The 12,115-nt window shown below is 38.1% G+C and overlaps 1 protein-coding gene across 6 annotated transcripts in view; it reads right to left on the reverse strand.

Annotated features, from left to right (window-relative positions):
- cpeb3 (cytoplasmic polyadenylation element binding protein 3) overlaps positions 1-12,115 on the reverse strand; it is a 106,482-nt gene that overhangs the window by 72,972 nt on the left and 21,395 nt on the right. For 4 of the 6 annotated variants that reach the window (XM_048550912.2, XM_048550909.2, XM_048550908.2 and 1 more), the window contains exon 3: positions 3,870-4,029. In XM_048550912.2, the coding sequence (XP_048406869.1) occupies positions 3,870-4,029 (160 nt within the window). The remainder of the gene's footprint in view (positions 1-3,869; positions 4,030-12,115) is intronic. The other 2 variants (XM_048550913.1, XM_048550910.1) reach the window with 1 other exon arrangement.

Below are 12,115 nucleotides of genomic sequence, written 5' to 3' on the forward strand. Positions count from 1 at the left end.
GCGTGAACACACGCCACGAGCAGGTTCAGGAACAGCTTCCTTCCGGCCGTTATCAGACTGATGAATGGACTCTCTAGTCTCAAATAATGCTGATCTCGCCTAGCACACACCCTGTGCAATGCAACCTGTCTTTCTGATCTGTACATCTTTTGCTTTGTATGATCTGCCTGTGCCAGTCGTAAGTGAATCTTTTGACTGTGTTTTGGTACACATGACAATAAATAAAACAATGTGATCATCTCCAAACACTCCTGCTCTTCAATTTCAGACCCAATAATGAAATTATGGGTTAGGTTATAGTGGTGATAAACTGTCACCATTCAGTGTCATTGAAAAACAGACAGGCAATTAAACAGTGATATTCAGAGCTTGTTCATTATACCCGAAGCCTCCTCAGATTATCTATTGTAATCCTCAGATGAAGGGAGTTAGAAATCAGTCAACTGATGGGAACTTGTATTTTTTTGACACCACAATTCTCAAAATCCTTAAAAATATTATGCCATGTTGAATGGAGGTAATTTTTAAATAAAAATTCATCATGATATTGTCGCCAAGGTTAACATTATGACCCAACTCTAACTATCACAGTGGGTGTTGTCAGTGGTGAGACTAGAGAATCAGAACTACTGAGGAAAGACTTCTGGCCCCAAAACATTCCTGTTGGGGGTGGGGGGGGGGGGGGGGGGGAATTGTGGTGACAACGAACACAGGATATTTCATGCATGGTGAAATCAATTGGAATTCAAGTGACCACTCAGGAAACTACAAGAAAAGTCAAAGCCCACCGTTACACAAATGGATGAAACTTGCAACTAGATACTTTGAAAGGAAAAATATTCATGATTTATTGTATCTAACAGGTAAAAATGTTTTTTCAAATCAGTGTAATTTAAGCAATTGAATCCTTTCCTAACGATTCATAGCTCCTACCAATTAGGCATGGTCTCAAGACAGGATTCAAACATGCAACATAACTAAAAACCGAAGGAACTGCAGATGCTGTAAATCAGAAACAAAAACAGAAACTATGGGGAAAGCTCAGGTCTGGCAGCATCTGTAGAAATAAATCAGAGAGTTAATGTTTTAGGTTGAGTAACCCTTCCTTAAAAACATGCAACATAACTTCCATTCAAATTAAATGCAATTCCACAGCAACTTCTAACTCCAGTTTCAACGATTACAAACTAAAAGAGCAATCAACAGGCTTCAACACACATTGTCACAGCAGTACAAATAATGGAAGACACAACTTTTAATTGACTTAGGGGACTTGCTGTTGCTAGTTGCTCTTTAGGTGATGATCAACAAGGAGCTGCCTTCTTAAACTATTGCAGTCCATTTGGTGCAGATTCACCCACAATGTCATTTGAGAGGTAGTTCCAGGATTTTGACTCAGTGATGCTGAAGAAACAGCCACACATATTGCCAACTGAGGTAAGCGATGCACTGTCACCTGCAAGATCTAGAACAGTAACAATTCACTTCTATTCAGTGCTCCCTGTATTAGTTCACCTGAAAATGAGCAATGCTTACCATGGTGCAAACGTTCTTTCAACAGCAATCATCAAATCACCCTTTCCTCTCAAAAGGAGCCTCAAAATGTGTCTGTAGTAAGGTTAAGAGTTAGAACTGCACTCAAGTCAATTTTCAGTGTGATACTATTAATCTAGATTAATTGACTTAACCTTGTTTTATTCTTTTAATAACTGACAATAGTATATCCAATTTTATACAGCCAGAATTTTACCTTCAGAACATACTAACATATATGCTAGGTCTTATTCATTCATCTCCATTTTACCAAGCTGAAAACAATTTACCTCTAGTTTTTGTCTACCTTTAAAGAACATTCCTCCAAATATGGAAATTCATCATGACTTTCAGACGCAATCTGGGCAAGAGATTGACTCCACCAGTAAAAGATATGGTAGTGAGGTGCTAATGATTATATAACACAGTAATCGCCAAATCAAAGGCTATTTTACTGTGAACTGTGGCATGCCACACACAATTACATCCAGACAATTTTCCAGAAGGTTATCATCTGGAAAAGAAGTTCAAGTGCAAACTGTGGTTTTCCTAAATCTTGAAACCAAATATATTTGTCGAGTGCAAGTGAGCGCAGAAGCAAGCAACCAAAAAGGAAAGCAAGAAAACAAAAAAACCTCAGTACCCATTCGTTAGAATAGTAATGCATGAAATTCAGATAATCTACAATGACAGTAGTGGTGAAGTTGTTAGCCATTCCCACTGGCAGAATAGAAAAGTCAACAGAAGGCTGCCTATGATAAGCCGAGGTTCTGAACTAGTAACTTTGGCTTAGCAAACTCATGCACACTTATATGACCATGCCAACTAATCAGAGCCAGGTTAGGTCATAAAGAAGTGCAAATACATACTCAAGGCTGCAAAACACAGTCTCTTGGTGCATAATCACTCAGGATATTTTTAACACAGGTTATACCGTTATATTACCTTTTAGCAGGTCATCATTTAATGTTTCAAGGTGAAACATATAATGGCAGAAAACAAAGCAAGAACTATATCACTGCTGTAAATCGGAGCCAACATGAATGGCATCAAAAAACTACCACTTCTTGAGATCGGAAATTTCAAGCAGTCAAATTGCTTTGCAAATGTCAAAACAATACTTATCTACTTCGGGGTAACAAAATACCTGGATGACCTTCTGCATTTTTGAGACCAGTATCAGGAAAATGGAGTCAATACATGAACAGAAGCAAAGGAAGAATATCACCACATTAGACTCTTGAGGGGCAACGAATGCCACTTGTTTCTCTAGCAGAAGACACAGGAGCTCTAAAAAGGTGCACCAAAATTTTGGACTGTGCTGCGACAATCTGGTAAACATGTTGTCACTGCAGTGAAACGCGATGGGCTCAACTGAAGACAGCACGCTAAGCAGAGAAAAAAAATCTCAGTTTCTCTAGTGCCAACTCCTCATGTTTATCAATGCCTATTACTGTACAAGGTCAGAGCATTGTAAGGTGTTAACAAACTGAAACATCAAAACAGTTTTTACACATTTACTGAACTGTTTTTGTTTGTTTTTGTTTGAAGAGCTCTTTTGAAAACAGAACAGGTTACGTAAGGGCTTCCTTACCTATCTCGAAGATCTACATAACATGACTAATCATGATTTTATTGTACAATGCCTTTGATGATCTCAGGATGTCCCAAGGTTATTTTACAGCCAAGAACGGGCTATAGTATTCTACCACTGGAATGCAAGAGAAAATATTGTGGCATTTAACTCCCAAGAAATATATAGTAATATGACTATAAAGCAAAGAAAAACCAAGGTAAAAATCATAATGGAAACTAGAAATCATGAAGATAAAATATACGATGGCTCCTTAAAAAAAAACTGTCCTATCAGCAAAATTGTTTCAAATGCATTTGGAAGATTAAAAAGAAAAGTAATATCAGTTTAGCTCATTCCTTTCCTGCTGAGCATATCAACCAAAATCCTGAAAATAAAAGCGTGAGGAGGAAAGGAAGTACCTTGTACAACTCTAACAGTTCAATAACTTTTGGTGAATGAAAATACAAAATAATAAAAGCAATGGAATTTCACACTAGCTCATGAAGAGGCATTTTAGCAATTAAAAACATCTATTGCATAATAAACATATGAACATTAACTTCTTAGTCAGTCATATATATTTTCTTAAAGAATTTCTAACCGCAGGGATTTGAGAAATGTGAAATGTTTTGCAAGTGAAACAACCACAAATCGTTCGCTACACTTCTATGAACAATCAACTGAAATTGTACAGTATAAAACAATTCAGGTAAAGTTAGAATCTATACCAAGTGTATAGGGATGTCGGAATATTCCTAACCTGCAAAGTGATTCCTCCACATTATATCAGCAATGGTCATTGGTGGGCCACTGGGAGGGTAGTGTTTACCTTTGAGGGGCTCATGGTCACTCCTCATAATATCCATTAAAGAATTCTCCAAAGAGTGCAAGTTAAATGCATCATAGGGCCGATTCCGGTCCTGTAAGACAAAAGAGGATACTGTTGGAGGTACTTTAGCTCTGAATACATCGCCATGAAGTTTAGAGATTCGTATAAAGTCATTGTGATTAATGTGAAAGATTGCAATGCTTTAATTAGCATAATGCTTCAATAGTCAAATCTCAGTTATTTACAACCTTGTTAATAATTTCTAAACAAAAAAGAATCTTTATTTACTCAAGATTTAGCTTGACATTGGCTTTTTCAATTTTCATAGCACATAAATAACCAACTTTACTTCTAAAGAATGTTTTCATTTGATTCGAAACAATTGTTGATGAATCAGTTGTTGTGTGTCATTTCATTTAAAGCAAGGACGACAAAACTCAAAACAAGTCTGGATATCCTACTTAAATTAAGTCAAAATGTATTTTCATAAGCTCTTATTTCAATTCGTTTAGATCATCGTCTTAAGTATTTATTCACCGGTTTTTCACCTAGGTCAAAATCTAATTTGCCATTTTCATTCAATTTCGACAGTCTGCCACAAACCTGTTGTTAAGTAGGAAAACAATATACCAGAGCCCACAAGAGACATTGTTGAGCAATTATATTTTAAGTAAACTTTTACAAAACGCATGGTGCTGCATTTACTGCATCATATTTTTTTCAAAGTCTACTGTTACTCTGCCATCTGTCAAAGATGAACAGAACATTATCTGATGATAGGGTAAAACCAGCTGAAGTAAACAGAAGAGAATTTCCCTTCAATGTTGCATGATTTCTTTATCCCAATTTTGGAATAAGAAAGCATTCTCTAAGATTAACAACATCTGACACATTCACACTCAAAAAAGGTGCAGGAATTCAGGAATAGAGAATTAGAAAGTAATGAAATCCTAAATATCTAGCACGTCTGAATTTACTCAATTCCTCCATATTCAAACATGAAGGCGTTATCTACAACGGCTTTAAAATCTCATTAAGTATACAAAAACATTTGTTGCCTTTTTCAAGGCCAATAATGATAACATCCCTTACAATAGCTTCAGAGATACACACAAGGTCAGTTTAACATTAAATCAGTGACTTGTGATATTCACTGTAGTTACCATTTGTGTAACCAAAGGTAACAAACATTCAACATGTTTCTGTTCAATGATGGATAAATAGGAAATGTTACATGATGCAATGAACAATTCTTCTAAATAATGTCCCAAATAGCAGGACTTGTTACTGTGATCTTGGGAGGGTGAGATTATGACAGTAACGTCATGTCAGTACACTTAGATTCGTTTGACTTGGAGAATGACATTTACAAGCATTCTTCAATCTGAACGTCTATGGTCAAAATGAGGTTACATCCTTCCATTAGGATGATCACGTTAACAAGTCTGCCATTTGGCACAGTATAGCTTCAGAAAATGAATCATGTAGCCTTTTCTATCTACCTATCATGGAGAAGAAATACATTGAAAGTTTGATACCTTTGGCAATACAAATGTTAACTGCAATGAATATCACACAACAGCCAATTCTGATTCTAAACCAGTACCATCTCTGGACCACATGATCATCCTCTAGCCAAGATTAGAAAGGCACCCTCTAGTATCATGTAAAATTACAATTCAAACTCACAATAGAACAGAACATTATCTGATGATAGGGTAAAACCAGCTGAAGTAAACAGAAGAGAATTTCCCTTCAATGTTGCATGATTTCTTTATCCCAATTTTGGAGTAAGAAAGCATTCTCCAAGATTAACAACATCTGACACATTCACATTTGCCATTTCATTGGCAAGAGCAACTGTATTATTGTGAAATATGTAATTTTTCGAAGCTTCTTGAAAATCTCAGTTAAATCGTATAGCTTAAAGTTGTTGATTTTTTTTCAGATCATGGTTGCTTCACTCTGCTTTCTTGGATGGCTTAGGATGCTGCACAAGCTTGCTTTAATTCTGCTTCACTAACTCTGCTTTGACTTGCTATTTAAAGAGTACTATTTTAGTACAACAAGGACTCGAAATAAACGTATTTTCCTTTTATTTTCAAAGATACTTGAACTTGTAACTATAAATCATTATTCAAAAAAAAAATGCATGGTTTAAATGAAATATTAGGAACTGCCAATGCTGGAGAATCTGAGATAAGTGTGAAGCTGGATGAACACAGCAGCAGAGGAGCACGAAAAGTTTGACATTTCAGGTCGAGACCCTTCTTTAGAGAATTTTCTGAAGAAGGGTCTCAACCCGAAACGTCAAACTTTCCCGCTCCTCTGATGCTGCTTGGCCTGCTGTGTTCATCCAACTTCACACCGTGTTATCTCATGGTTTAAAAGACATGTCCAAAAGAGGTGAGGAATTTATCCACAACGTTTACAAAGGCTGTGCAGTCAATAAAAAAAGTTACTGTTATGAGGAATGCCATTTGCAATCCTTCCGATTCTAGATATTCTTGTATCAGATGCTAGACTTCATCTATATCTTACCAGTCTCAGAAGAAATTGGGTGTCGTTAATACCACCGTACTAATTTGGATACCCAGCACACTCATTTGTTACATTCCTTCTCATCTGAATTCTCTCTTTCTTGGTCTCTCAATTAGGCACAGAAGTAGTCAGCCAAGTGAAGTTATAAATGACTTATTTGCCAATTATTTTGTCAGGTTCGCCACATTATAAATTGATTCAAAGACACAAAAAGGCATTTTTACCAGTAAAAATGTAACATTAGAAACAAACAATTACATACTTCCTTTGTGTTGAGGTACACCATGTTCTGAATGAAATGAATACAAATGAACACAATCCAAACAAGATCCTCTTACAGGAGTGTATCCATGAAAATCAGATAATCATTGGGCTTCTCAGATTTTATATAGATTTAGAAAAGTGTTTCCAACTCAAAAAAAACTATTAAATTGACATTCAACATTTCCACACAGGGATCAAAGATCTTGCGTTCATATATTGCCAAAATATAGGTCTTGTTTATAGCCCTCTTTTCCCCTATTTGAATGGTGGCACAGTCCTTCCGGGAATTCCCCCTTTCTCTGCAGTGGGCATTCTTTCAATGAGATTGAACCGTCTCAATCATTTCAAAAAGAAAAATGCAATTTGTTAATTCAAGATTTTACTTTTCAAACCTGTTCAGAAGTTTCCTGACCTTTAAAAGTTTGCATTAATCATAGATTACACAATTAACATACTTGGTCAACAAATGACTAGTACTCATTTTACCGCACTTGTTATTGTGCCAGATTGTTTCATCATAGACAGGAATAAAGTTTAAAAGCTAAATATAGTTCATTGATTACAGCAGATGATATCCAATTTATGAGTGCAAAGATCTCATGATTGATTTCGGAATGTGGTGATGTTAGCAAGTTCCAAAATGGATCACTCATACTTCCGTCAAAACAAGCAACTTAAACCACTGAAGGACTTCTCACAAAGCAGACCAATGTGAACAGACAAAAATACTAGAAAGATACAAATGCGAGATCAAAATCATATTCAATATTCTCTTTCACTTCCTCAGCCACGCTCATGATTCTGTTGAGTGATCAAGCATCCTATATTAGCTTAATTTTTTTAAAAAATTAAACCTTTCTTTAATGAAAAGGAGACCGAGACACAAACTGGAAACGGCGGGGGTTGGTGGTGGTGGTGGAAGGGAAGAAGAAAGGACGAGGGAGAAGAGTGATGGATAGTAGAAAGACAATTTGGGAGAGCACAGATAGGCAAATATGGGTGCACATAAATTGCTTTGTGAGCTGGGTGAGTCGGGGAGGGGGGTGGTTTGGGAGTGTGAATGCTGTGGAGTTCACAGAATGGGTACCAAGGAAGGAGCGGGTGAAATTGTGAGGATATTGCACTGACTACAATGTTTCAACGTTGCCTAGACTCAAGGGAGGTGCGAGAGAACTGAAAGTCATGACGCTGTTCAAGGAATGTTCTAAGTATAAGCCCTGCAATTACAGGCTAGTCAGTTTAACTTCAATGGTGGGATAGCTTCGAGAAATAATTAGTCAGGACAGAATTAGTAATCACACGGAAAAAGGTTGGTTGGCTGGTTAGAAAGAGTCAGGGTGAATTTCTGAAGTGGAAATAGTGCTCAACAAATTTACATGACACAGTTCCGAAGGGGTGCAAGAACCGAGGGACCTGGGTGTATACTTTTGCACCAAATCATTGAAGATGGCAGTACGGACACAGAGAGCCCTTAACACACAGTGTTAACACAGGAAGGATATGAATGCATTGGAGTGCAGAAGCAAGTACAAAACTGGTGCCAGGAAAAAGCAATTTCTGTAAGGAGGATAGACTAAAGTAATTGGGACTGTTCTCCTTGACAAGAAAGCATTAAAAGGGGAGATTTGCAAGAGGTTTTCAAGATCTGAGTGGGATGGATAGAGTAACTAGAGAGAAACTGCGCTGGTTTGTAAAAAGGAACAAAAATGATATGGCATTCAGACTTAAACTGATTTGCAAAAAAGTGTAATCTGAGAAAATAATTTTTTTCACTAAACAAGTAGTATTACAGACCTTAACACTATCTATAAATGTGGAAGAAGCAGGTTTAATGGAGACATTCACGAGGGCTTTGGACAATTATTTGGATTGAAGAGATGTACTAGGGTGTGGGAAAGGACAAGGAGTTTGGCACTAGGTAAAGCCTTTGATAAGGTTCCACATGGTAGGCTATTGGAGAAAATAGAGGAACGGGATTGAGGGAGATTTAGCAGTTTGGATTAGAAACTGGCTTTCTGTAAGAAGGCGAGTCGTGGTTGATGGAAAATATTCAGCCTGGAGTCAGGTTACTAGTAGTGTGCCTCAAGGATCTGTTTTGGGACCACTGCTGTGTCATTTTTATAAATGACTTGGACGCAGGTGTAATTGGATGGCTTAGTAAGTTTGCAGATGACACTAAAGTCAGTGGAGTGGTGGACAGCGTGGAAGAATTTTGCAGGTTGCAGGGAGACTTGGATAAATTGCAGAATTGGGCTGAAAGGTGGCAAATGGAGTTCAACGCAGGTAAATGTGAGGTGATTCACTTTGGGAAGAATAGTAGGAAGGCAGAACACCGGGTCAATGGAAAGATTCTTGGTGGTGTGGATGTGCAGAGGGATTTTGGTGTCCATGTACATAAATCCCTGGAAGTTGCCACCATCTGTTAAGAAGGCTTATGGTGTGTTAGGTTTTATGGGAGAGGGATTGAGTTCCGGAGCCGTGATGTCATGCTGCAACTGTACAAAACGCTAGTGCGGCCTCATTTGGAATATTGCGTGCAGTTCTGGTCACCCCATTACAGGAAGGATGTGGAAGCATTGGAAAAGCTACAGAGGAGATTTACCAGGATGTTGCCTGGAGCGCAAGCCCTATGAAGAAAGGCTGAGGGACTTGGGTCTGTTCTCATTGGAGAGAAGGAGGCTAAGAGGGGATTTAATAGAGACATACAAGATGATCAGAGGATTACATAGGGTGGACAGTGAGAGTCTTTTTCCGAGGATGATGACTTCAGCTTGTACAAGGGGCATGGCTACAAATTGAGGGGTGATCGATTTAAGACAGATGTCAGAGGCAGGTTCTTTACTCAGAGTGGTAAGGGCATGGAATGCCCTGCCTGCCAATATAGTTCATTCAGCCACATTAGGGGCATTTAAACAGTCCTTGGATAAGCATATGGATAATGATGGGATAGTGTAGGGGGGAGGGGCTTAGATTAGTTCATCAGCCGGCACAACATCGAGGGCCGAAGGGCCTGTTCTGCGCTGTATTGTTCTACGTTCTATGTTCTAATGATGCTCATTTAAAGACATGATGTGCCCAATGGCCTCTTTTGGAACCTGGTTAGCATGGATGAGTGCACCAAGGCATCTGTTTCTGCGCTGTATAACTGTGACTCAGTGTATGATTTTTTTTAAAAATAGGAAATCTAGAAAATGAGTCATTCTTCACTATCTAAACATTTTCATGCTTTTATGATTTCACAGCAAGTAAATCGAGCCAAACCAAAACCTCAACCCAAGGCCAGTTGGCTCAACATCTAGACTGCAACGCAGAGGGATACCAAAACCATGGGTTCAACTCCCATATCCGTGTGGGTTAGCAGGAAGGATTCTCCTTTTCAACATTTCCCTCACGTTAAGCATGTAACTCTCTGGTTAAACCACTAATTATCTTGCTCTAATGAGACAGCAGCCCTATTGCCTGGTAAGATTATGGGGACTTCACCTTTACAATTTAACAATTTAACCCAACGCTGCACATTTCAAAAGCGTGGTCCATTTTATCTATATATTAGGATCTACTGTTAAACTATTAGGTACTGAAAATTCATTTCCCTGGTCTAACTTAACATATGAACATTACATCATTGAAAATTATTTTACCTCATCAGTACCTCTAATCTTCTTAGCTTGCAAGCAAAAGAATGGTGTCTTATTTGGAGAAGAATTGTAAATTTATGGGCAAATCTAGAGGTTAATAATGATCTTGTGCAAAACAGTAGGCCACAAATCACAATGATTTCAAAAAACCTACAAAAGATTACTTGCACACAGTCAGCCGTTAAGATATGCAAAGTGATACACAATTTGTAAAGACTAGAGGGATATTTAGGAAATGTAAACTTTTTTCCAGAGTCCAAACAACCAGAGTGGCTTATAGAACAGATACTTCAGTTGTGGTAGATACAATAGCCAAACATTTCCTGCAATGGTGAGGTTGGCAATACAAGTTAGAATCAATGCACAAAGCTATGTCAAAATTGTCTGGTTTATAATATAGAATCACTTATGATGTGCATAACAGTGAGTCAATGTTGCAAGGTTCAAATTGTATTTTGCTAATTTATATAGCCATATACAGGTAGTTCTCCTACAACACAATAGTTGCCTTCTTGTGTGACCTTGTGCTACAGAAAGTTGCCACAAAAAAACCACACACAGCAGAAAGTTTGCATTATCCAAACAGCGTGCACTATTCATCAATCGCGTTACAGCCAATTCACGTCAATGAAACACACATTATACCAGAAGTACTTGTACCACAAGATCTTGAGGCATGACAAGTAGTGCCCAGAGTCTGAAGTTTCTGGTTCAGAGGCTAGCAAATTCTTGAGCTTCATGGCCACGGAAGATCTTTTCACAACATGGCTAAACAGCTTGACTGTTGATCTGCAAATCCTTCTAACATGTCAAAGGCAAGCAGCAAAAGTGGGAGAAAATCCTGCTCAGCCATGAGATAGGAATAACATTGGAGTCATGATCATGATCCATATCTTTAGAACAATCATGCATTAGTGAGTGTTGCCACAATAATTCAATTTCCTAAATTGAAATTCCCAGAGCATGCATGAGATGTTTTTTTGGATCAGCACAGTGAGGAACACACTAGAGAACAGGCCATCCTAGCTGAGGCACTGTGCAATCAGAAAGGAATAACTGGCAATCTAGCTGCACATGGCCTTTTTGAGGGGCAGGAGGGAAGCATGGCCATAATATGATAGAATTCTTCATTAAGATGGAGGGTGATGTAGTTGATTCCGAGACTAGGGTCTTGAATCTAAATGAAAGAATCTACAATAGTATAAGTTACAAACTTGCTGCGATAAATTTGAGAAAGTTACTCACAAGGATGACGGCACATAGACACTGATAAACAGTTAAAGAGCATATGGAGGAATGACAACAATTGTTCATTTCTGCCTGGTCCAAAGACAAAATAGGAAAGGTGGCCTGACCATGACTAACAAGAGAAAATAGGGGTAATATCAGATTCAAGGAAGGGGTACACAAATTGATCAAAAAAAAAGCAGAGGGACTGATTAAGAAGGGGAATAAGAAGAATAAAAGAGTAAATTTGTGGGGAACTTTCAAACTGATGCTAAGAGCTTCTAACAGTATTTGAAGAGAAAAAGATGAGTGATGACAAATGTAGGTTCATTCCAGTCAGAGACATGGTGGGGGGGGGGGGGGGGGGGGTTTTATAAAAGGATACAATTTGGTCCTGCTTTCACAAAAAGAGGACACAAATAACATTACAAAATGTCAGGGGATGCAAGGTCCACCGAGAGGGCGAACTGAATGAAATCACTATAAAGTAGGGGCATGGTGTTGAGG

Source organism: Stegostoma tigrinum, chromosome 20 (genome assembly GCF_030684315.1).
Source record: "Stegostoma tigrinum isolate sSteTig4 chromosome 20, sSteTig4.hap1, whole genome shotgun sequence".
Classification (NCBI taxonomy): Eukaryota; Metazoa; Chordata; class Chondrichthyes; order Orectolobiformes; family Stegostomatidae; genus Stegostoma; species Stegostoma tigrinum.